The following is a 26,239-nucleotide window of genomic DNA, read 5'->3' as shown; positions in this document are numbered from 1 at the left end:
ATTAAGGCACATCTTTTTGAAGGTGAAGGGAGGCACATAGCCCTGAACCACAATTCAGTTATAGATACTGATGATCGCTAAACTAATTCAACTACTAAAACCACAGAAACGTTCCCAAAGAGGGGATTCTGTGCCAGGGCAGAGGCCGCAAGCAAGGGAAAGGTTAAAGAGAAGAACGCGAGTCTCTGGAGTCAGACCAGTGACGCGGATTGCGTAGCTCCCACTTGGAAGATGGTTGTCGTCATGTGGCATACCCGCGGCTTTGCTCACCGCCGGCGGCCGCCTCCGTCAATTCCAATGCTGGGCCGCCAGCAGGCAGTGGAAGGGTCACGAGAAAGGAAGCATGTGCGCAGAAAAGCCAGTTGGGAGGAGCTGGGAGGCGGCTCCACGGGGCCGACTACATATCCCATAATTCAGTACACAACGAAGACCGGCTCCCCGGGCGCCGCTGGAAGACTTGCAGCATGGGATCTGTGGTGAGCATCGTTCGCCCGCCCGAAGTCGGCCTTTGGTGGGGAGATATATGGGGATTGGCTAGTGAGAGTTCGAGTTCCACCCACGGATGGTGACGACAGGCGGCGGTCCTACTACTTAAGGCGTCGTGGCCTCGCCTGCCCCGCCTTAGCTCCCGCGCTAGAGAGAAACATGTATCGTTTCCGATCACAGCTCTTCACGGGGATTTCTGCTGCCGCCATCGCCCACTCTTACCCGCGCCGCTTCTCGCCTCTGTTGTTAGCCGAAGACTCGCCTCTCAGCCGCCCGTCGCACAGACGCACGAGTAAAAAGTGCAGCTCCATCGGCTGATCCTCGCTAAGCTAGAGTTTAGGCGGCACCGGGCGTCCCACGATGCCGAAGAATAAGAAGCGGAACACTCCCCACCGCGGTGGCAGTGGTGGCGGCGGCTCAGGGGCAGCTGCAGCGACGGCGGCGACAGCAGGTAAGAAAGTATCCCCGCCGCCGGCATCCCAGATACCGGCCGGGTTGGCGAGTCCTTTAGCCTTGGGCACCCTGGGAGTTGTAGTTCTATTCCTCTAGACGTATGCGTTGGCGGGGCGCCTGGCGTGGCCGGCGGACTACGCTTCCCAGCGTGCCCTGGGAGCCGAACCTCGCGCGATTTGGATCTGGCGTGCGAACCGAACTCTTGGGCACCGGCCGCGGGGCAGGGAGAGGGGTAGATGGGTTCTTGCGCTTGAGAGTGGGTCGGGGTTGGGGGTGACTGGGAGCTGGGCGGGCGAGGAAGTGTTTTCAGAGACTGGTACTGGCGCTCTAGAGCTCTCTTTGATAGAGGGTGGTGCCGAGCTCGGAGTTCTGTCCATGCTGTCACTGGTCGCCTTTGACCACTCGGCTCCAACATGGAGTTCTCGGGAATGTCAAACGTCCGGCGGGTTTGGACCGGCTTTTGCGTCACGCGGCCTGGGCCTTGCGCGGTGGGGCCGGGGTGACGAAGAGGAGCCCATGTGGCGTCCCATTCGGCTGCCTTTCTGTGCATCCGGCGTGTGCACCTGGCCCGGCCGAGGCGCCAGAGGCTGGAGTCCACTGTCCCAGCGTAGACTCTGCTCCTACCTCTATCTGGCACCCGCACAAATCCCGAGCCCCCAGCTCTCGGGCGACCCGTCGAAGCCAGCTCCTACTCCCGGGGGCAGAAACTGCGTGCTCCTTTGTGCTGTATTTTGTAGGTTCTCCACTGGGAGCCCGGAATAGGCGGGAGTGGTGAGGAGCTCAGATTGCAGTTAGCCAAAAGTTTAGTTTTTTTTTTTGGATTCCTCTTTGCAAAGTCGAAACTTTTCCTGGAATTAATGATTTTTTAGTCCTAACTATACAGCTAAGAAAAAATGACTTCAAGCAGAAACTCCAACGAGACACACCATACTGAAAGCTAGTGTTAACCCTGGTAAAGTCATCTCACTTAATAATTGCTTTATTGAAACTTTGAAATTAAATATTAAAATAACCTCAGATGTTATTACATCGAATCTGTTAGCCATATGTATTTGTGAATACAGTTGCCACTTTAACCCTCAGAATGATATGCCTTTGTTCTTTAGCAAATAAATAGGTCAGTCTTTAAAGAATTGGAAACTGATATTTAAAAAGCAAGACGAAAACTTGCTCTCGTGTATTAAATATTTAATAATTGACAGTAGAAATGAATTATAGGTGCAGCCCCCCCATTTTTATATCTATTTTGATTGAATGTTTGCTTTCGGTGCTCATGAAGTTCATTCTTGATCAAAATATAAAATACATCTAGTTGCTCTGTGTGAATTGATACCTCTTTACCTTTCTGCTTCATCTTCTCGTCAGAAGTAAACATTTAAATTCTGTCTAGAAAGTCTGTATTAATTTTAATTCTTGAAGTTTACCTTTTGTTGAAACAAACACAGAGATGGAGCAAGCTAAAGTCATTTTGAAAATGGTAATGGCCTCCTTGGTTCGCTAAGGAACATTTATTCCCTTCTGAAGCTTCCTGTCCAGCCTCCTTCCTTCCTGGTACTTAGAGAATAATCTCAGAAGGCAGTGGGGGGTTGCCTTTCAAATTTTACTTCGAAATTCTCATTTGTGACTTTTCAGCAGCAGGAAAACAATTCTTTGATAGTTTATAAAACTGTACATGCTTTGACTATCTTTGGACGTTTACACTAGAACTTTTTAGCTGTGCTTGCCTCTGATTGGGGCTTGAGGGTGAGATTTACTTTTTGAAAAGGTTAAGTTGGTTCCACCTGAATATTACTTACTCAAATAAATAATAGTTGAGTAGAAGAGATGGAAAATTTTCACAAAGTTGTACTTAAAAGTCTCTTACCTTACTGGTATTTTAAAATATCATCTGTAGAAGAAATGGGATTCATATGAAATCTTCACATGTACAACCAAGAAACCAACTTCTGTCTATCCTTTGGGGTTTTCCATTTAAATACTTTTTAAGTTAGTGGAGGGGGTCCAGGAAGCTAATAAGATTGATCTGTTCTTCAAGTGTGTGTGTTTTTCATAGCACTTATTTTGAAGAGAGCATTTTTAGAAAAGAACAAAACCTTGTTAGTAAGTAAGCCCTTTAAGAAGTAAGGACTTAATGTGTCTAAAGGGCCACCTCATTAATGGTACTTAGGATCACAAGGTGGTGAGTGTGACCTGTATATTAGATACTCATACAGGTTTTTTCCCCTTGATTTTTTTTTTTTTTTTAATAATCTCTTTCCCCTTGAACTTTGGGAAATCATTGAAACTTAGAGAAGGGAGCTGAATAACACCTGGATAGGAAACTGTTTTTGACAGTTTAAAAATAGGCTGAATGTGAAAAATAAAAGATGATTTGTGAATAAATATTAGTAAAAGTTAAGCAGATGACTCAACTATTGCCATGACTTAAGATCATGAAAACACATGAAGACAGATCCAAAAATAGAATATGATGTCATAGGTCTTTGTTTATTTATTCTTTCCTAAGCACTATGATTAGGAAGTTTTGGTGTCTTGGCTTCATTGCTTATTCTTTATACTTCACTTCTTTGATTGGCACACTTTATTCTCTTTTGGAGAGCAAGCAGATTTGAAGGCCACTTGCTTCCTGTGTTGATTTAAAAATCTGCTGAAGCCTCATCTCTGTTTTGATTTTTTAAAGCTATAAAAAAGACAGCAACAGGCTTAATTATACTCAGAATTTTTGAGAAGCCTTTCTTAAGATGTAGTAAATGATACAGATTTCTTCAACATAGGGACCTAAGAGATATTTAGTGCAATCTTTGATTGGAACTCAGAGTTAAATCAGGTGACTCATGGTCACTTTTGGGGTGGAATTGGGGACTTCTTTTAACTTAGTGCTCAGTGTAATTGATGACTGAATAATCTTTATTAATATGAAATTCCCACAAAACAAAAATAATTAGAAATGACAGTGACTAGGAATATAGATTTATTCCTTAGATTGATGAAATTGAGAGGAAGATTCTAGTTTAAAAAAAGATTTTAATTTTTTTGATAATAGCACTGATATTTTAAAACTTTTGGGTATATTAGAACCTTTCTTTTGAACATGATTTGTCTAACAGGCTTTTTATGGTATATCAAATACCAAAACGTCTTTTTAAGGTCTTAAAATTCGACTCTTAATTGACCAAAAATATACAAACTTTGAAAGAGCACTATTTATCTTCCCAAAGGAGTGGCTAGGAACAAATGTTAACGTGTGCACCCATCATAGTAGGAAAGTCATCATCCAGCTTAGTCACTAGTCACTACAGTAAAGTAGGTTTTTAAAATACTGTAGTCATTTCTGAAATTGGCATGTGAAAAAAGTCAAGTCTTGAACATTGTTCAAAGTCTTCAAACCAAATTTCCAATTTTAAGCACACCATGCTTAAACAATCTTTATCAACTTGCATCTTGCCTACAATTCTTTGCTTGCAAATATGAGACAACTCTGTTAAGAGGACTCTTGAATAGATGCTTTCTCCAGTGGGCTTGGCCCTGTGAAGTCCACCATAGAGTGCTGGTCAGAGGAAGGAGGGCCTCTGTGCAGTGCTTGAGGACCATTTCATAGTCCTGCCTCTTAAGTGATTTGTATGCTAGTTCGCAAGACTTCTCAGCTCTTCTGTCTTCCATGACTTGGGAACAAAACTCCTGTAGTTCACTGCACTGGGTATCAGAGCTCTTTGTATTTTCTTACATGTCTTACCAACACTGTAGTTCTTTAGTGATCAGTCACTTCATCCACTTGCTGTCATTATTTTCTGTGCCATGTTGGATCCACTTGTTAGCATCTAAAACTTCTATCTTAAACTTTTTTGATCCTCTCAATTAAAATTGTCTTACTTAAAACTACCATCCCACAACTCCTCAAATTTCGCTTTGTATAAGACATGTGTAACCTAGAAACTAACCCATTCACCAGTTAATGTTATTCTCATTGGAAAATATATTTGTCTTATTTTTATGTTGATCTATTTTTATCGTCTTCATGATTTGAAGTAATTGGTAAGTAGTTTTTTTATCTGTAATACTGTTTGTTTGTTTTTTTTTAACCAAAAACGGTCACATACTAGATGATTGATACATTTCTGCAGTTGATGTATATTGTAAATAGTTGGTGCTCTGAAATAATACATAGTAGGTGAAATGACTTATATTAGGAATATTTAAGTGTGTTCTTTTGTTAAAAAAAATTATCTCTTAAGTAAGTGTGAGTTTTTATTACTGGCTTGTTTTTAAGTAAGTTTTAAAATTCCCAAGTTAAGTATTTGCATATATGACAACAAAATCATTTACCTCCACTCTTTTACGTACTAGGTGGCCAGCATCGAAATGTTCAACCTTTTAGTGATGAGGATGCATCGATTGAAACAATGAGCCATTGCAGTGGTTACAGCGATCCTTCCAGTTTTGCTGAAGATGGTAAGAGTTTTCAGTTTAGATTTGCGATGTTAGATAAAAGGATGTTTTAGGTCGAGGAATTCTTGTAGCTAATTATTCTATTACTTTTCCCTATCTGCTTTCTTCTGTTTAAATTACAGTGGTTGGTTTTATTATTCCTTAGGGCCAGAAGTCCTTGATGAGGAAGGAACTCAAGAAGACTTAGAGTACAAGTTGAAGGGATTCATTGACCTGACCCTGGATAAGAGGTGGGAATTACTGGAAGCTCTTTTCATTCTGGGTGATTTTGATCAGCCACCGTTTATATAAAATATGTGCAGTTATTTCTTTGAGCATTATGTTTTCCTAAAGCTTGATTTGTTTACTTTGGATATTTTAGTTTTTTGTGCTTTTGGACTTTTAATGTAGATAGGAACATGCCACTAGAATTTAGCTTAATAGGCTCAGATTAGTTGTTGTTCTAGAATAAGAGCACATATCTGTGTTTGATAATTGAAGTGTATTTGCTGAATTAAAAGTTAAATCTTCAACTAGAAAGGATAGCTATTGAGAGATACTAAAGCCAAATTATTTTCTTACTTAACAGTAACTCTGGAACCAAATTGAAACAAATGGAATTAAAAACCCCAGAAGATGCAAACAGGATCTCTGGACTTTTGTACTGTTAAAAAAAAAAAAAAACGTGTTTACTTGAATATGTAATGTAGAAGAACATGCCTTATACACTGAAACTATGAAGTACTATGTGGCCCTTTAATGTTGTGGTTATTAAATTAATAAGCAGAAAAATGCTATCATATGTAGTAGGGCGAGTTGTAGATGAAAATTAAATTATTATTTGAAAAATGGTGTGAACATGAAAATTATATGTTAAAAAATCTATAAATAGAAAAAATTTAGAGGAAACTAGGCTTTTACAAGTCTCATTGACTGATGGTGCACTCCAGCTGTATCTTCTTTCTCTTATATTTTGTTTTAAATAGTGCAAAAACAAGGCAGGCAGCCCTTGAAGGTATTAAAAATGCACTGGCTTCAAAGATGCTCTATGAATTTATCCTGGAAAGAAGAATGACTTTAACTGATAGCATTGAGCGCTGCCTGAAAAAAGGTAATGTCCTTACTTTACACAGTCACAGAACCTAAGAGGAATTTGCGACCTTCTGTGCAGTAACATTTGTTAATAGCACTAAAAGTCTGGCTCACTCTTGTACCGGGGTCCAGCCCTGGTGGATCCAGGGAATTTGAAGCAGGGATGGAATCGGCGAGGAAAGACTTATTTACTCAGAGATATAAAGAGGGATTAGGAAAGAATAGTGTAGTAGGAAAATTAGTGGAGAAAAGAGGCTGAATAACTTGGTTTACACAGAGAACCAATAAAACTCTGAGACAAGGAGTTTGCACTGTCTACATAGGCCACCGGCGCCCGCTTGAATAGCGGAGGGTGCCCTGCCTTGGGCTCCCTCTCGCGTGGGTCTTAGAAGCCAGGGCAAATAAGTAGACACGGTGAGCCTCCACACTCCAGATGGGAATTCAGCCAGAGAAGGGAGAAAAGAACGACATGGGGGAGCCAAGCATCGGTGCCTTATATACTCCAAGTTATACATAAAGAAATAATGGAATATGCAGAGTTATGCAGGGGCGGCAGTCCTGACCCTAATTGAGAACAGGCTTTCCTCTTGCATACCTTCCCGTATACAAAAGGTCCCAGGTGGTTTTACATCGTCTTCTGGCCAGGGGGCCTGTTAACGTTTTTATGGCTCTTTTCCTAGATAAATGTCTATCAACCAAAAAACACTTTTTCCCTTCAAGTGTTTTTTCTTTAATCTGCATCACCCTCAAAGTACTAAATAAAGTTACATTTCTGTAGAACAAAGGTGCAATGGGTTATAACAAAGAACGTACTTAACTCAAAGATCTAATGTTACTAATGCCAGGGTTACTACCTGTTTTTTCTACCTACCAACTATATCGACAAATAAAAGATAGGAAAATTTGGCAGCAAGTATTGGCTCAACAAATGAAACCCTTAATCAGTCCTATTCTAAATGATTTTGACTCCTCGGAAGCCCCTACATTCCTAAGATGTTTTAAGCTTCCTGTGCCTCTTGTGGTCGGGAGGCTGCAAACAATCAGATGCGCAGCTGTAAGAGTCCGGCAGGCAGGCTAGAAAGCCATCAGAGGGGTTTTTGGATTGAAACACTCTTATTATGCCCAGGAGACTTATTATCTAAAAGCTGTAAATTAACTTTTTCCAGAAAAAGGTGGTGGGGGGACAGCCCCCTGTTAATGTCAGAAGAGTAGGTGGAAAGCATAACACAGTAAAGCAGGCAGACTCTGGTTTTGGGGGTAGATGCTTGAGAAAATCCATGGGGGACCCCTGAGGCCCGATCCCGCCTTTGCGTTTTGTCAGGCCCCCTTCCTCTTGACCTTTGCCACGGGCGGGATTCCCCATGCTGGCTCCCGGCACTCTTGTAACCTTGTACTTGACAGGGAATATATCAATCTTGTTAGAAATCAAAATCGAACTTGTTAGCTTTTGAAACTGTAGTTTCAAAATGTAAAAATGTAGTAAGCATTTGAAATTAGGAAAGATTGGGGTGGATTGTCAACTTTAGTTGTATTAAAAGAGGTGTTTGCCATTCTCTTGCTTGAAAACTGTCAGATGTCAACAAAAAGTATTATTTAAAAAGCCATCCTACTTCGTTTTTCTAAAATTAAAACAGTATCATAATTATCTACCTCATTTTCTTATTTAAAACATTGATCATACTTTCAGTGACATCATTTCAGAATATCCCTTGGAATATTTGAATTCTTGAACTTTGCATAGAGATTCTAGAATTCATATTAGGATCTCTATGATCAAAGAACTTTTAAGAATAAAGAGAGACCTTAAAGATTAAGTCTAGTATTATCAGACTTTCAATTTTAGAAAATGCCAGAATTCAAAAGGTTTAGGGATACCAGCTTAATTATTTTGCCAAGTAAGAACATTTGTTTTTATTCTCATTTTCCCTCAGGTGAAAGCTTTGTCAAGAATGGGTGTTTGGAAACCTTTGGTCTTATCCATCGTTCACTGTGCAGAGAGATGAAAGGCCTAGGAAATGCGAGACTGGTCTAAAGTTATATAACTTGTTATTGGTATAGTTGATAGCAGAGCCAGCTTCTTTGAGATACTACAATGGCTTTGTTAAAAGTATTTATATTGAAACTGTATCCTATAAGGTAGTTGGACCAGACCTTTTAAAATTTCGTTACAACCTGCATAGACATTTATCAAATAATTTAAATTCAAAATTTATGCAAACCCTTTGGTGTATACAGTTCTCAAGAGAGTTAATTTACACTTACCTTTATATTAACATGCTTCCCTGGTGGCTCAGACAGTAAAGAATCTGCCTGCTGTGCAGGAGACCCAGGTTTGATCCCTGGTCAGGAAGATCCCTGGAGAAGGAAATGGCAACCCACTTCAGTGTTCCTGCCTAGGAAATCCTATGGATGGAGGAGCCTGGCAGGTACACTCCACTGGGTTGCAAAGAGTCAGACACAACTGAGTGACTTCATTCACTCACTCAATCACTTATATTAAAGTATTTATATAGTTTTAAAGACTCTGTTATTTATAGTTGGCTGTGCCATGCAGCTTGTGGGACTTTGGTTGCCTGATGAAAGAGCGAATGAAAAAAGCCCTCTACACTGAGAATGTGGAGTCCTAACCACTGTGCCACCAGGGAATTCCCAAGAATACCTGTTTTTGATCCCTTGCTTATTTAAAACAATATTGGTGGAGGAAAGCCCTGAAGGTTTTAGTTTACCTTATGGGCTGTGTACATCTGAAATGCTTGACAAGTTATTTCAGGGGCTATTTGCGCACTATTTTGTGAGTTCATGAAGGACTTAGAAAGTCAGATTACTTGAAATGCATTATTTTGCTGACCTGTTACAGTACTCTTCTTTAAAATAGGTGTTAATTTCCATTTTACAGATGAGGAACTGTTTTGAGAATAAGAATAATTGGTTGAAGGTCATTTGGCTAGTATGTGATAGATCTAGGATTCAAGTGTGGCCTGCTTCCAGAGTTTGAGCTCTTTAACCTCACTAGATTTATAGGTCATGCCAAAGCCTTGAGCATACTGAGTTTCATAATTGGTAGATGCTATTTTGAAATAGAACACATTTGGGAAACTGCTGCCTTAAGAAGTCTACTGACAGTGATCTGTCATAATTGCTGATGACTTCTTCTGTAGGTAAAGGTGATGAGCAGCGAGCAGCTGCAGCATTAGCGTCTGTTCTGTGCATTCAGCTGGGCCCTGGAATCGAAAGTGAAGAGGTTTTAAAGACTCTTGGACCAATCCTGAAGAAAATAATTTGTGATGGAACAGCTAGTATCCAGGCCAGGCAAACAGTAAGTACAGAATTTTTAAATTATAGATCTATCTAGGCATGATACTCAGACCTTGTGATGATCTAGGAAAATAGCATCTTCAAAAATATAGAAGGTTTTTATTATTTTATTCTCATTTGTTTTTTAGTGAGCAGACGCAATATGACAGTTCTTGTCTTAAATTTTCTGATGCTCAATAGAACATCCCTTACAGAGCAGATTTCTACATCTTTGAAATTGAAGATCATGTGCTTATATGAAGTACAGTGCGATGTTGAATTATTTAGGATTACCCACTTTTTATTGGAGCTTAAACAAATGGTCTAGACAATGTTTATTGTGTATAGTTATTTTTTTATTCTGAGAAATGTAATGGAGTGTTGTTGTTGCTGTTTTAATTCTAACCTAAAAGTCCTTATGAAAGAGCTGAGTGCTGTAGTTACATGGGTGGATTTGGTTGATGTAGGGAACTCTGACTTTTGAAATATTCCTCTGATTTGGGGGGTTTGGAAAAGCTTTCATTTTCTAATTGATATTTACCACTTACATACATAAGATTGTGAATTTTGGTGGAGGAGTTGGTTGTTGGTTTCTGTTATGCTAAATAAGTGATCTAAATGATCACACAAAACATCTTTTGCTTTATCACAGAAATATGAGGCAGTCTTAGTGGATTTAGGAAGTGGATTTGAATCTTAATGGATGTTAAGAATCTTACGAGCCTTAATAGATCATAAGAATTTATTGTTAGTGAATTTAATCTTAAGCTGTTTTTCTAGCAAGAGAACCAGTTTGTTTAAAACTTTTTAATACTAATTATTAGCCTCCTCTTTAGTGTTACTTAAGGTAAATGATGGGCTCTCCCGGTGGCTCAGTGGTAAAAAGCCACCTGCAATGCAGGAGCCGCAGGAAACTTGGGTGCTTTCCTGGGTTGGGAAGAACACCTGGAGGAGGTCATGGCAACCCACTCCAGTATCCTTGCCTAGAGACTCCCATGGACAGAGGAGCCTGGTGGGCTACACCCCACAGGATCGCAAAGAGTCAGACACTACTGAAGCAACTTAGCATGCATGCACGCAAGGTAAATGACATTACTCTCTCTATCAGGTAAACCCTGAAGTCGTAGTGGCTTAATAAAAGTTTATTTCTTGTACATATCAGTGCCCAGTCAAGTCAGCAAGGTCCATCGGCACATCCGTCTTGCAGCTCTGCCCTGCGTCTAGGTTCTTTTCAAATGGCAGCTGTGGTAGTGAGATAAGGAGAGCTGGAGGACAGAGGCAGGTCACTTCTGCTGAGAGTTCCTTGGTTTACCAACTGTATATATAGATGCTGGGAGGAGTCTAGAGGAAAAGGAGTAGGAGTTTGGTAACTTTATAGGAGTCTCTGCCCCCCAGTAGTTAGTAAAGTAATCTCTTTACCTTTCTGTTCTTCCTTTTCGGCTAGTTTCTTGCAGCTTTAAGACTGCTCAGGAGTATTAGGGGTATTTGAAATATTTGACAGAAAACACTATTGATTAGGTATTTGGGGCGATCACTAAGTTTTGGTTGCATGTGAGCTGTTATGGTCATCCAAGGTACTTTCTTCATCCTTCTCACTCTTGCTGTGAATTGTAAAAAAGCAAAATTCTGTCATTCTTCTGCATATTAGTAGAAGGAGTCTTTATTAAATGAAGGCAGTCCTACTTTTTTTCTCTTAGGAAATGTGTCCTGGCTTCTGCTGCTTACTTAGGAGAGGATTACATATTGAAATTTTCTTTTACTGAGAATAATGCTTCAGTTACTTTAGAATTTTAACAGTGTCTAATTTTTACGATAACTTAGCTGGCATGCTGTGATTCGTGGGGCCACAAAGAGTCGGACACGACTGAGCAACTGAACTGAGCTGAATGAGAATAAAATAGTGGTAACAAACAGATTAATATTACAAGTGTCCTCATAGTACTGAAACAGAACTAGCTGAAATTGGGGGCATGTGAATGATGCCTTTAAAGACTTACACCTTAGTGATACTTGGAACAACATGAGGGCATTTTAGTGATAACGTATGGAGAAAAGGGAAATGAAGAGTAATAAAGCCTTATAAATTTCAAATTCTGCTTTTATATAATTAGCACAAGTGTTCTGAGAATTAATGGCTCCTATAATGTTAGAAGTAGATTATATATAAATATACTGAGTCTGTTTTATTAGGTAGGTTTTACCTTGGAAATGTTGGATGTCTTCTTGTTCACTCGCTCAGTTGTTTCCAGCTCTTTGTGACCCCGTGGACCACAGCACGCCAGGTTTCCCTTCACCATCTCCCAGAGTTTGCTCAGATCGATCGATGTCCATTGAGTCAGCGATGTTATCTAACCATTTCATCCTCTACAGCCCTCTTCTCCTTTTGTCTCGATCCTTCCTAGTATCAGGGTCTTTTCCAATGAGTTGGCTCTTTGCGTCAGGTGGCCAAAGTATTGGAGCTTCAACTTCAGCATCAGTCCTTCCAATGAATACTCAAGTTTGATTTCCTTTAGGATTCACTGATTTGATCTCCTTGCAGTCCAAGGGACTCTCAAGAGTCTTCTCCAGCACCGCAGTTTGAAGGCATCAGTTCTTTTGTGCTTTCACATCTGTACATGACTGCTTTGACAATATGGACTTTTGTCGGCCAAGTGATGCCTCTGCTTTTTAATATGCTGTCTAGGTTTATCTTAACTTTTCTTTTAAAGAGTAAGCATCTTTGTAGTTGGCTTGAAATGATCTGCTGGATTAATGAAGGAAGACCCAAGAGAAATGGAGTAACTTTGCTAAAGTTGATTTCTTAAGTTTACTAGCAGACCTTACTGGGTTTTAGCTGAAGCCCACTTCCCTTAACTCTTAACTGTTTTTTCCTTCTTTTTGTACTATACTTGTGACCTAACATAGTCATGTAGCTGATAAGTTTTTCACGTTGAATTATAAAAGCAGAAATATGTAAAATTAATAAGAAAATGGCAAAAATTAATGTCTGATTTATTTTTTGCTTTTTTTAGTGTGCAACTTGCTTTGGTGTTTGCTGTTTTATTGCCACAGATGACATTACTGTAAGTAGAGAGCCTTTTGAATCCAGTTATTTGCACATTTCTCATTTAAAATGGTACTCTTATTTCCTGCTCTTATGCATTAGGAGCTGTATTCAACTCTGCAGTGTTTGGAAAATATCTTCACCAAGTCCTATCTCAAAGAGAAAGACACTAGTGTTATCTGTAGCACCCCTAATACAGCACTTCATATCAGCTCGCTTCTGGCATGGACATTATTACTGACCATATGCCCAATCAATGAAGTGAAGAAAAAGCTTGAGGTGTATGTATTTTTTGTTCTTATTTTATAAAAACAACATTTATTGATATAATTGGTTGTGTTCACATAGTAATGACTGGCTGTTCTCCAGGCATTTCCATAAACTTCCAAGTCTCCTTTCTTCTGATGATGTGAACATGAGAATAGCTGCTGGTGAATCTTTGGCACTTCTGTTTGAATTGGCCAGAGGAATGGAGAGTGTAAGTATCTGATGGGTAAAAATGCCACAAGAACCATTATTCTGTCATTACCCTCACAATTAAGAATTAAATGATAACTCAAGAGCATGGCCCACTTGAGAACCTAATGATTGGTTGTCCTGCTTCTTGGCAATGATGATGTAATACATAACAAGAGCATAAACCAATAGTGGTTGGTTGGTAGAGCAGCATTTGAGTGCAGTTCATTATACTTAACCATTGCCGCCTACAGAACTGAAGTTTAAGTACACTCTTATTACTCATGGAGAGTCGTCTTGTATAATCTTTTGGATCTGCTTGGATTTCTCAGACCTGAGACACATTAAGGGAATTCAGGCACTTAATAATAAATGTCAGACAAATGGATGAAATATGATGTCAATGTAGGTTTGGGATTAAGTCAGATGAGTTTAGTTACCATCATGTTTAACTTTTCTAAGCCAAGTGTGTTATTTGTTCAGTCCTATTCGACTCTTTGCGATCCTATGGAATGTAGCCTGCCAGGCTCCTCTGTCCATGGGATTCTCCAGGCAAGGGTTGCCGTTTCCTTCTCCAGGGACCTTCCTTACCCAGGGATGGAATCTTGGTCTCCCACATTGCAGGCAGGTTCTTTACTGTCTGAGCCACCAGGGAAGTGCTTTCTAAGCCACAGATGGAAATAAACATGTCCCTTTAGCCTGGGACATGTGCTTTGTAGTTCTCTACCGCTGGCCACTCATGGTTCCTTTTTTTCTTTTCTCTTTTTTTAAATACCACAATTTTGCTTTTGGAGGTACTTGAGTTTGTGGTAGGTGACTGAGAGATGATCCACCATCCTGGTGGTATTCCAAGTTTAGCACTGAAAAGTCCTATGTCCTGAAGCCCTTTATCTTAGGCTAGCTCTATGGAGCAGTTGGTCACCCTGGTTTGTGACCTCTATCGTGAATCTTGGGTTACTTCCTAGCTGCTTTTCAATTTAAGGAGAAAGATTATTTTCTGGAATGACGCTTTTCTGCAGTTAAAGATGTTAGTTAACAGTGGATAGTTCTAAATAAGATTAATACATGTTCTGAGTTGCCTTGGTTTTTCACATTCCATTCTTGGCCTGTGTTTGGCTGCCCCCCACCCACCTTCCTTATTTTGAAAGATAGCTGATATGAATTAAAAGTAAGTTATTCACACTATCAGTAGCTAATGAGTCTCCATATGTGAGAAGTTGGACTCAAGTTTAGCAATCAATTTAATTTTATTGAACTAGTTACTAGCTCCTTAACCTCAAGGCACAGAAGCCAGATGTCCTAGTTTTTAACCTTGTATTCCTCTACTGACTAGAAATGGTAATTTCTTTTCTTTTTCTTTTGAAATGCATTCTAAAAGTAAACTAATGATGCAGTTTAAATTATATATGTTGAATTTGTTTAAATTTGCATAAATGCAGATAGTATTGCCACCTGCATATCTTAACCTTTTCTGACTTAATAAATCATACGTGATAGTCAAGAGCAGTCACTCAAACATGTTTAATTTGACCAAATCCTTGTCAATGACAAAAATGAACTGTGTTATAAAAACAGAACTTAAGCGTTTGTTTGCTATTTTTGTTAAGTAAGTTCTGTATTTGTTTATTTTAAAAAATATTCATTTATTTATTTGGCTGCCTTGGGTCTTAGTTTTGGTTGGTAGGATCGTCGTTGCAGTGGGCGGGCTTCCCTAGTTGTGCATGTGGGCTGCAAGGGGCGGAGGCTCAGTTGTAGTGCACCAGCTAGTTGCCCTGCAGCATGTGGGCTCTTCACTGACGAGATTGAAGCCACCCCCCTGCATTGGCAGGTGAATTCTTACCTGGGACCACCTTGGAAGTCCTATTCTTACCTTTAAAGTGGAGGTGGTAATGGGAACAGGTGCCAAGTACAGTGTGCATGGAAGTGTCACTCAGTCATGTCCCACAGCTTGGACTGTATGTCTGGGACTGCATGGAGCCCACCAGGCTTCTCTGTTCTTGGGATTTTCCTGGCAAGAATACCGGAGTGGGTAGCCATTCCATGAGTTGTTGGAACATTTGCCAAGTACAGTGTAAATGGTAGCTATTCCTGCACTGTTGGCTGAATTGCATGTCACCTCCCCCTTGCTAGTAGTCTAGTAGTAGCCTTTTTGGAGCTCTCTGCTGCTGCTGCTGCTGCTAAGTCGCTTCAGTCGTGTCCGACTCTGTGCGACCCCATAGATGGCAGCCCACCAGGCTCCCCCATCCCTGGGATTCTCCAGGCAAGAACACTGGAGTGGGTTGCCATTTGCTTCTCCAACGCATGAAAGTGAAAAGTGAAAGTGAAGTCGCTCAGTTGTGTCTGACTCCTAGTGACCCCATGGACTGTAGCCTAACAGGCTCCTCCATCCATGGGATTTGTCAGGCAAGAGTATTGGAGTGGGTTGCCATTGCCTTCTCCTTGGAGCTCTCTAGTGCAACTCAAACTAAGAGAAAGACTATTTAGTGGGTAAAATTATAGGTCTGAGGGCCACGTGATAAACTAATTCAGGAAATTGTACCAAAATACAGTATTCTCAGACTGTCCCTAACTCTCCCTGTTCCATCTTCCACCTAAGCTGACAGGGGCAGTGCTTCAGGACAGAGACACAGTGGAAATAAAATCTGAGGACTCAAAACACATTTCCTAAGCCTTAAATCACATGTTTTTCACTTCTTGATTTTTATAGGATAACTGGCTCATGTAAAAATGTCTCCATACCCTGACAAAGACATTCTGCCTCAATTAGCAGGAGTGAAAAGAATAAAAGTCTTTGTAGTTGAGCAGTCAGATAAAACCATTCTGGAAATAGTAATCAGCACTTTGCAGTGAAGTGGGAAGGGATCAAACTCTGTTTTAATGTTAGGCTTCCCTATGGTTATTTCTTTTTTTTTTTTTTTTTTAAGAGGGTATTAAATCTTTTATTGATTGTACATGATAATGGATGATACACAAGCTTCATTCCCATCTATAACTTTATCTGGTACCCCTATGGTTATTTCTTAACACTTAGTACAGCTTATTTCATTTTGTTTACAATCAGTGCTCTGGTGACTACTATATAGAAAATATTAGTTCAGGGTATGATTTTTGTGGCCATCAGCATCTCATTTTGTGTACTTGAACTCAAGTTTTCTGTGGTTTCATTTCCTTTTAATTCTACTCAACTTTTGAAACCATTTAACTTATTATAGCTGTTATTTTAGTATGAAATAATTATCTGTAGACCTGTTGGAAGCATTTAAATTGTTATACTGAAACAGGCTGTATCATAAAAGAACTATAGCATAATGGATATTTATGTACTGTGTTTTATGTATTTTTAGAATATATAAATATATTTTACTTAGGCCTTACAATAAACTTACGAGATGTGGGTGGTATTAACTATCCCCTTTTTATATCAGATTCCTCTGATTAAAAAAATGTTTGCTGGGAGATAAGATTTTTGAGAACCACTGGCAGTGATTCCCAGTTCTTAGAACAAATTACGGTAATGCATAGAGTCTTGTTAATTTTTGGTGTATTCTCCCATATATATGATTGAATCTTACATACATTTTTTTTTTTTTGAGAATAGTACAAAAATACTAATAGCCAGTGAAATAAGTAGGAAACTGTTAGTCCCTAAAATGTACTTGTTTCTACAAGTAAAACAATTCTTATTTTGTTGTGATGGAATCAAATTTAGTGAAATATAAATACAGACATCAACATAACATTGAACTGTTTTAATAATAGCTTTTCAGTTTTGGTAACCGTTTTTCTAGATGAAAGTCTTGTTAACAGGTGTCATTTCCAGCTAATTCAGCCATAGGAAGTTGAATTAGAACATGAAAGAAAACATTTGTTAGAACAGTTAAGAATATACAATCTCTGAAATACTGACAATAAGAAAATACTTGCGTACTTAATATCTATGTTGATTTCAAGCTTATTTTCCATGAGTGTAATAATCTTTCTCATTTTAGGCATTAACAGAAATTGCATCTGTACCTTTTGACATGGAACAATTAATAAATATATACAGTACAATGTGAAGAATGCTGAGATAAGAGTTTTCTTGTTTTAATAGAATAAGTTAAATGATTATTACCACTAATGCAAAGAAGGTTAATAACTAGGTATTAATAACTAGAGCTGGAGATGTCTCACCTTCTGTCTGCTTTAGTTTTGGTCAACTAAATAATTCTGAATCATCGCTTAGTTTTTAATGTGGTTGTAAAATTTAATTAGAGAATAAAAACACCCAAAATAGACTTCTTAAAAGTATAGCCATTTAAACTGTAATAAAGAAGCCTTAAGTTGACTAACTTAAGATCATAGCAAATAGTAATATATTTTGTGGCTTCCCTCCAAAAGGAATTAAAATATTTTTCTTTCTGAAATAATTTAATCACTTGAGTTGTGCACCTGATGTAAATACTTGGTTGCTTATTTGAAATGTGGCCAGTAAATTAGAAATTAGGAGCTTTAAAAAGCATTACTAATAGCTTGCCCTTTTGATATAAAGAAATTTGGAGTTCTGGGAACATGTGCCTTGGGGTCTGGGGAACCAGAGGGTAGAAACTATTGATTTATGTGTATCTGACTGTCACTGAACTTGGAAGTCCCTGTAACGTCTTGAATACAGTTGGAACACAGTTAAGTGTTGGTTGAATGTATCTGGATATACTTAGAAGAGGAGTGTTCATTATTTGGCAGTAGTATCTTGTAGACGGTATTTCTGGATCAAATCTTTGCCTGTTAATAAGTGTTTCTCTGACTAGGACTTTTTTTATGAAGACATGGAGTCTTTAACTCAGATACTTAGGACTTTGGCTACAGATGGAAATAAGCACCGGGCCAAGGTAGACAAGAGGAAGCAGCGGTCAGTGTTCAGAGACATCCTGAGGGCGGTGGAGGTAGGCCTCTTATGCTTTAATAGCTAATTAATTCTTTTGAAATTAGATTGTTTTAAGCCAGACTTGTCAGTTGGGTGATTTTGCTGATTGAACTTCACCTTTGAGCTAAATCATTTCCTCATTTTAAGACTGAGCAGGTTTTTAACAACAAAAATGAGAAAATTTTCTTTCTTTTTAAACAAAGGAAAAATTAATTCTGATGTTATAACAGTTTATTTTTTTCCTTTTGTTGATGTTGAAAAAGATAAAAAAGATTCATAGTGATAGAAATGTACTTTACTTTGGTGTACTTGCCATCATTCAAGACCTGGTGCTTATCATTAGCACATAGATACTTAGTATTGTATGAATAGTGAATTATTTTTGTAAATAGTAAATTATTGCCTATCCTTCAGTATCTTTAAGCAGAGACCTTTGTGAACTCCTTGGGAAAGCTAGGTGCTGAAAGCCGAAATAACAAAACCCAGCATATAATTTTCTGATGCTTGAATCCTTTCTGTAGACCTCTAACCTGCTTTAGCCTACTTGGCAAATAAATTGATTTAGGAACCTTTAGGGCTTATAGTGCATGGTTAAGAATAAGTTTCTTTGATAAATGCTAATAGGGCATTTCTTTCAAGAATATTAGTTAAGAGTCATTCAGTGTAACGTGTATGAAATTTTAGAATGGGAACTTTAAAGAAAATACTAAAGCCCCACTCAGATCCAGTTTTCAAGTGTTCCAATGCTTCTTACGTAGCCTGCTTAAGAACTACTCTCTTCATTTTAATTTACATTAAAAAAAGTAAAACCTAGGGTATAAATTAGTATACAGGTCCTCTGTGATCTAAATTTTTGGTTAATGTTAATACTAGTTGCTTTATAATAATATTTTATGTTTACTCAGAAAATACTTTATGTTTACTCAGGATGTTATTTAAAAAACAAAATGAGGAAGGAAAAAAACCCTGACTCGAGCAGACATACATAATACATACTAAGCATCTTGTTGGTCTTATAATTAGCATGGTAAAATCCCCAAATAAGCGTTTTTCTTGAGTGGAATTTAGAAATAAACTATTCCTGTATTTAGATCCTGTAGCCTCCAAAAGATAAAATAATGAAATGTCGTAGATTTTCTGGATTATAACTGATTTCAGATTTTCTGTCTTTTTGGGTCCTTTCTGGGTAACAGATTTTAAGGTCGGTAGGATCCCACAGACCCTGTTGACAGGTCCCTCAGCCCAGGCTGGTCATGGTAGAAAGTACTGACTCCTGAGAAAGACACATGTGAAATCTCGATGTGAACCAGTTTTAACAGGCCTCTTGTCTCTTCCCTCTGCCCCCCGACCCCCTCTGCTATCAATGGAAATGAAAGCCCTGTGTTTGCCTCATAATTCTGTCCTCTGGTGATCTACCCCCCAGGCCTTTCCCACCCTCTCTTCTTCATCTCAGAATTTCTGTTCCTTTGATTGGTTCCCTGTTCCTGCAGCTCAGCTTCAGTCTACCTGCATGTCTCAGAGCCTTGCTTAGTGATCTTGTCTCTTTCCTTATATTGAAACCCAGCTTTCTTTGAGGGACTCTGCTTTCTTGTTGGATCTTGTTCAGTTGGTGCAGAGAATGGTCATTTGGGGTGTGGTTGTTTTGCCACACCATTTCTTTTCATCCAAAAACCCATTTTGAAGTTCATGTATTAAATTGGTAAACATTTGATATGTTGGTACTTTGACATACAGTTTTGTTGTTTTGGTCCCAGTGTAGGTCTTAAACAGTACGATTATCTTTTTAAGGAAAAATGGAGACCAGAGGAATAGTCAAAAAACAGGAAGTAGCAAAGCTGGAGTCTGAATGCACTGTACTGTGCTGTCTTTGAGGGCCAACACTGCGGGTAGATCCAGAGAGGGAATGGAAAGTGTCAATGAGATTTGTCACTTAGGAGGTCATTCAGTTCAGTTGCTCAGTTGTGTCCGACTCTTTGCCACCCCATGAACCGCAGCACGCCAGGCCTCCCTGTCTATCACCAACTCCCAGAGTTTACCCAAACTGTGTATGTCGAGTCAGTGATGCCATCCAACCATCTCATCATCTGTCGTCCCCTTCTCCTCCTGCTCTCAATCTTTCCCAGCATCAGGGTCTTTTCCAGTGAGTCAGATCTTCGCATCAGGTGGCCAAAGTATTGGAGTTTCAGCTTCAGCATCGGTCCTTCCAGTGAACACCCAGGACTCTTCTTTAGGATGGACTGGTGGGATCTCCTTGCAGTCCAAGGGACTCTCAAGAGTCTTCTCCCAATACCACAATGACCTTTATAAAACCAGCTTCAGTAGAATGATGGGAGAAAAACCAGACTGAAGTGGATTGAAAAGTGAATGGGAGGTGAAAAAGTGGAGATAGTATGTCTTGACTTAAAAAACATGGCTGTGATGGGAAGAAGAGAGCTGATTACTGGATTGTGGGAGAGTTTGCTCTTTTAAATGCTAGAGATAGTTTATGGGGAAAGGAATCAATGGAGAAAGGAGCCTTTGAAAATAAAGTGAAAGATTTGTGGTAAGAGGCATTGAAAGAATAATGATTAGCTTTGAACTGGGGAGGAAGGCCTGTCTGATTTAAGAGAGAGGAATAGGTAAGGATACATATGAGTTTATAGGGAGTTCTTTCCTGGTGTCTCTGTTTTCTGAAATAAGAAATGCTGAAATAATAGAATCATACTTTGTTGTTGTTGTTGTTTTAAGCTGTTGTAACAGCCCAAGCACTGTACGTGCTTCACAAAACATGCTTATACCTCTAATAATTCTATGTGGTAGACGTATAGATAGCCTTTACAGGCAAGGGAACAGACCCAAACAGGTTAAATTACTTGCCAAAGTCACAAGCCGGGGAGTGGCATATCCATGTGAATTCAGTATCTTTTTTATTACATAAGATCCTGTGTCTGCTGAGAGAGGTGGGGACTAAACAGACATGGGGAAGGCAGTTGGATTGGTCCTGCCCAGTCAGATCCCATCGCTTTGTTTCTCCTGTCTCTATGGAAATCACTTCCTCCCTTCCTGGGTGTGTGTGCGTGCTCAAGTCACTCAGTCATGTCTGACCCATGAACTGTAGCCCACTAGATTCCTCTACATAGAATTTCCCAGGCAAGGATACTGGAGTGGGTTGCCATTTCCTCCAGGGGCTCTTCCCAACAGGGGTGGAAACCACCTCTCTTGAGTCTCCTGCATTGGCAGGTGGATTCTCTACCACTGCACCATGTGGGTAACTCTTCCTTTTTCATGATTTATTAAAATATAGAGCAGCTATTTTGTTTTTGTCTCAAGTTCTGTCAGTATTCTGGATTTCTTTTCTGCTCGTTTGGAAAACCCTATCCTGTATTTGTTCCTGTTTCCATTTCACTTCCACCACTACCTCTTCTCGCCCCATGGTTATACTTTATAAATTGTCTTTTGGCAAAATTATTCCATCTCTGAAATCGTAAATGTTATTTCTCATATTCTTAATAAGAATTTTCAAAGGCCCTCTGAACCCTCTAGTTGCTCCTCCTCCTTTTTGGTTGGTCTGTTAGTTAACACCGTTTGTCTTTACTTCCTTTCCTAGATTTCTGCTTCCCTAATGTCACCACTGGCTGGGGGCATCTTGTCTTTCTGACTTGTCCTATAACCCTCCCTACCCCTAATCCTAAACCACTACACGTATCTGAATTTCTCAGCAAGTTTGTTGAGTGCTTTTGAAATGGAAAAACATTCACAACAAGATAGTTTTGCCATGTCTGTGGCAGCTAGACAAACTCTGCGCTCTCTATGGAGGATAGTACTTCTACTTTCTAGCCTATTCGTATTTCAGGGATGGAGGTATTGGTTTAAACCATACTGTTCATTTCAACATGTATCTGTGTATTTAGAAATTCTGTTTATGTAGGATCTCTTTAGATCATTTTGGTTCCTCTTAAAATTTTTATTCTTCTATTGACTAGGAACGGGACTTTCCAACAGAAACCGTTAAATTTGGTCCTGAAAGGATGTATATTGATTGCTGGGTCAAAAAACATACATATGACACCTTTAAGGAGATTCTCGGATCAGGAATGCAGTACCACTTACAGGTGAGTGGGTGACATCCTTTCTATATGTTTGCTTTTAAATTAGAGAGTAGTTTTGAATGTACCTCACATCACTGCTTTTGAAATTAGTTTGAATATACAGACTGTTTTCAGTATATGTTATGCACAATAGCAAATTTATTTTTGAAAGTTAAGGTGAATAAATATGAAACTGTCCTTTTTGTTTTTGTGTAGTGTAAGCTTGGTGGGGCATCTCTTTGACTGTTGGAGCACTATTGACCTCTTTGTAGGAAAGCAACTAGTTTGACATAGCTTTCTTGAATTCGGGTCCTTGGAAAACAATTTGGTCCTATGAGAAACAGAAAGAAAATAAGTGACATACGTTCATATTTATAAACTCCACATAACTTCTGTTAACCAGAATTCAGTTTATGTAGTAAAAAAAAAAGAAAACTGATGTTTAATACTGAGCCTTATTGCCTCTTTCATTTAAGTCGAATGAATTTCTTCGCAATGTATTTGAACTTGGACCCCCAGTGATGCTTGATGCTGCTGCATTGAAGACAATGAAGATTTCTCGATTTGAAAGGGTAGGTTTGGTTTTTGTTTTCAAGAGGACTGAATGCACAGAAGTGGAGCCAAAGCTTTGATTCTGCCAGGTGACAGGCATTTAGCTATGTCTCTGAATTCTATTTAGTTCTCCATGGTGTTTCAGACAGAGCTGGACTAGTAAGTATAGAAACTTTCGTCCATTTAGAGTATGGAGGGTTAAGACGAGAAATTTTTATCCATAATCCTATTAACATAGAAATTATTTTCATTTTTTGTTTCCCTTTGTTCTGTAAAGTTTATATATTTAAGGATAAATATTGACAAAAGTGCTTGTTTCATATCTGATGACTGAGCCTAAACTTAGTAAGTACCAGATTCATTTTACAGATGAGGAGAACAAATGTGCTTAGAGAATTTGTAATGTTAAATAGTGATTAATATTATTTGGCTTCCCCAGTAGCTCAGCAGTAAAGAATCTGTCTGCAGTGCAGGAGACCTGCATTCAATCCCTGGGAGGGGAAGATCCCTTGGAGAAGGGAATGGCTACCCACTCCAGTATTCTTGCCTGGAGAATTTCATAACATTTCAAAAATCCTTATTATTTTTTTTAGTAAGGTAAAATTCACATAACAAAATATAGTGTACAGTTCAGTGGTATTTAATACACTTACAGTGTTGCACAACCATCACCACTGTCTAGTTTCCAAACATTTTCGTCACCTCAAAAAGGAAGCTGAGGTTCATTAAATATTCACTGTCTGTTCACGTCTTCTTTCCTCCCATCTGCTGATAAGCAATCACTAATGTGCATTCATTCTCTATGGATTTACCTGTTGTGGGTATTTCACAGACAGAGAGTCATATAATGTGACCTTTTGTGACTGTTTTTTTTTTTTTTTTCCACTTAGCATGTTGTTGCCAAGGTTCATCCATGTTGTAGGGTGGTCAGTACTTCAGTCTTTTTGTGGCCAAAGAATCCTCCATTGTATGGATACACCACATGTTTATCTCTTTGTTCATTGTGAGCATTTGGCTTGTTTCCACTTTTGATCCTTTTAACTTGTGCTTTTTTTGAACATATACATATAAGTTTTTATTAGCGCACCTGTTTTCAGTTCTTTTAGGTATATACCTAGGAGTGGAGTTGCTCAGTCATGTGTAATTCTGTTGCTTAACTTTTTAAGGAACCACCAAACTCTTTTCTACAATGACTGCAGTGCATTTTACCTTCCCGCTAGCAATATGAGAGTTTTGGCATCCTTACCAATATCTTTTTTTGTTCTTATTTTCCTTTTAAGTTATAGTCATCCTAGTGGATGTGAATTGTTTTATTGTATGTTTATAAAATCTTTATATTTAATCACTTTGATGGACCATATAATTGATTGTTGGGCATTGTAAAACTTTCTAATAAATACTAATATTTTTACATTTGTTTCTCTTTTGGATTATTTCTTGGATAAAATCCTTGCATGGGACGATAGAGCTTGATTATGATTTTTGAGATGTATTGCCAAATTGCCTTCCAAAATTATTCTACTGTTTTTAATTATTTTCAGTGTTGAATGAATGCATGTAACTATTAAACACATATTTGACAACATTGATTTTATTATTTAAAAATTTTCTTGACATTTTATGTTTGATTATTTTTTTCATACAGAGTCGTCATGAACTATCGTGTGTTAATCTTCTCCCTCATTCTTTGTGTGTTTTAAACATATAAAGTATGTCTAAAGTCAAATTAGTTCATTTCTTTCCTTTCAGTCCGTGGTAACCCCACGGACTGTAGCCTGCCAGGCTTTTCTGTCCTTGGGATTTCCCGGGCAAGAATACTGGAGTGAGATGCCATTCATTTCCTTCTCAGGAGATCATTCCAACCCAGGAACTGAACCCTGGTCTCCTGCATTGCAGGCGGATTCTTGATACCACTGAGCCACCAGGGATGTATATGTATAGTTTCAGTAATTCTTCAGTGCTTATAAGCAAGTTAGTTCCCTGCTCCTTCCTTTCCCATTTCTCAGGATTTCATTCCAGCCTTTAGTTTTTTCCTAGCACTTTGGTTTCAGATTTCTAAGTAAAATGCTTATACAGCTATTTCTTTATTTGATAGGTAAGGATTTCTGCCTTTTTACTTCTCCCTCCACCTCCCCCCTCCCTTTTTTTTTTTTTGCTAAATCAGCATCATTGTTTACATTATAGTCACATTATAATCTTTTTTTCTTACTTTATAAGAATATCGAAAACTTTATTGGCTCACACCTATTTTCTTCTTTTCCATTTCAGCATTTATATAATTCTGCAGCCTTCAAAGCTCGAACAAAAGCTCGAAGCAAATGTCGTGATAAAAGAGCAGATGTTGGAGAATTCTTCTAGATTTTTAGCATTTGAAGACCACTTTCTAATTTCCCTTTTTTTTTTGGTAATTTCTAATGTATTTAATCTCTAGAAACAGTTTTTATCTTGGTCAACAGATAGCTTTTGTAGGAGGGGTTATATTATAATTTAATGTATATAGTATTACAGATGGTAAGCCCTGTTTATTGACTATTCTTTGTATATATAATCACTAAACATAAATGAAGTATTTGTAATGTTTGGTCATTTTCTATTTATGAAAAAAGCAAACATAAGGTATTTCACTTGATTTCATGATGAGAAAAACTGTTAGCCAAAGTTAAATTTCTTACGCTGTGATTGTCAGAAATACTGATTATAATGATATAGATACACAAAGTTTTAAACTTAAGATCTTACACAAATGAGTTCAGGATACAATTTTGGGAACTAGATCTGGAAAAGCTGCCGTTATTTTCAATTTTAAGTGGAACCTAATAATTTTGCCACTAGGATCAACAAAAGAAATTATACCATGCGACCATACAGCTGCACTTACGGGCCAATCAGTCCATCCGTTGTTCATGATGAATTAATATAAGCCAGGAAAGTTGCTAACCTTGACCACTGAGGGCAGTAACACTAATTTTATTTGCTGTGTAAGACCTTGTGCTCTTTATTTTGAAATAAAGATCTTTTCACACTAAAAGTGCTTCTTTTCTAATAGAAGAAACATTTATGAGTTTATGTATAGAGTCCAAAATGATAAAATGGGGTTGGGAGAGTAAAACAGAACTTCCTTTTGTATATTTGGAAACATGAAAATAAATGAAAAAAGAGTAGCCATATATCATTGACATTCTAGCTACTTTTAAGACCATTGTGTCTTGGTTGCCCCATGAGGTGCTTTTTTTATTTTTTACTCTATGGGAAGTTGTAGGCATTTTGACAGTGCACTAGGATTTTTTATTATAAAACTTTATGTTAAAATAACATTGCACACATAATACCTGCACTTTAGAATTTACAGATTTCTTTATATTAGTGCAGTAAACAGTAATAAAAGTGGTGGAAGAAGCATGCAAATAAGGACCAAAATCCACAGAGTTATTTTTTCTGAACTAGTCTATTCTGCCACATCTTCAACCC

General features: G+C 38.5%; 1 protein-coding gene across 1 annotated transcript; it reads left to right on the top strand.

Moving 5' to 3' along the window:
• The first annotated feature begins 576 nt into the window (after window positions 1–576).
• Window positions 577–25,799, top strand: IFRD1 (interferon related developmental regulator 1). The gene is made up of 12 exons (XM_052638577.1): window positions 577–937; window positions 5,284–5,388; window positions 5,531–5,615; window positions 6,351–6,475; window positions 9,615–9,772; window positions 12,762–12,812; window positions 12,896–13,074; window positions 13,163–13,271; window positions 18,037–18,171; window positions 22,115–22,243; window positions 22,696–22,791; window positions 25,040–25,799. The coding sequence occupies exons 1-12, from the start codon at window positions 847–849 to the stop codon at window positions 25,127–25,129; spliced, it is 1,353 nt and encodes a 450-aa protein (XP_052494537.1). The 5' UTR covers window positions 577–846; the 3' UTR covers window positions 25,130–25,799.
• The last annotated feature ends 440 nt before the right edge of the window (window positions 25,800–26,239 follow it).

Source organism: Budorcas taxicolor, chromosome 4, assembly GCF_023091745.1.
Source record: "Budorcas taxicolor isolate Tak-1 chromosome 4, Takin1.1, whole genome shotgun sequence".
NCBI lineage: Eukaryota > Metazoa > Chordata > Mammalia > Artiodactyla > Bovidae > Budorcas > Budorcas taxicolor.
This window is presented reverse-complemented; position numbering and strand designations above follow the sequence as displayed.

What these genes read in the sequence shown, in the direction of transcription:
- IFRD1 (XM_052638577.1), top strand. Translation starts at nt 847, where the DNA reads ATGCCGAAGAATAAGAAGCGGAACACTCCCCACCGCGGTGGCAGTGGT. An exon ending in TGAGCGCTGCCTGAAAAAAG is followed by an intron (nt 6,476 to 9,614) that starts GTAATGTCCTTA and finishes CTTCTTCTGTAG; the next exon opens with GTAAAGGTGATGAGCAGCGA. An exon ending in GAATGCAGTACCACTTACAG is followed by an intron (nt 22,244 to 22,695) that starts GTGAGTGGGTGA and finishes CTTTCATTTAAG; the next exon opens with TCGAATGAATTTCTTCGCAA.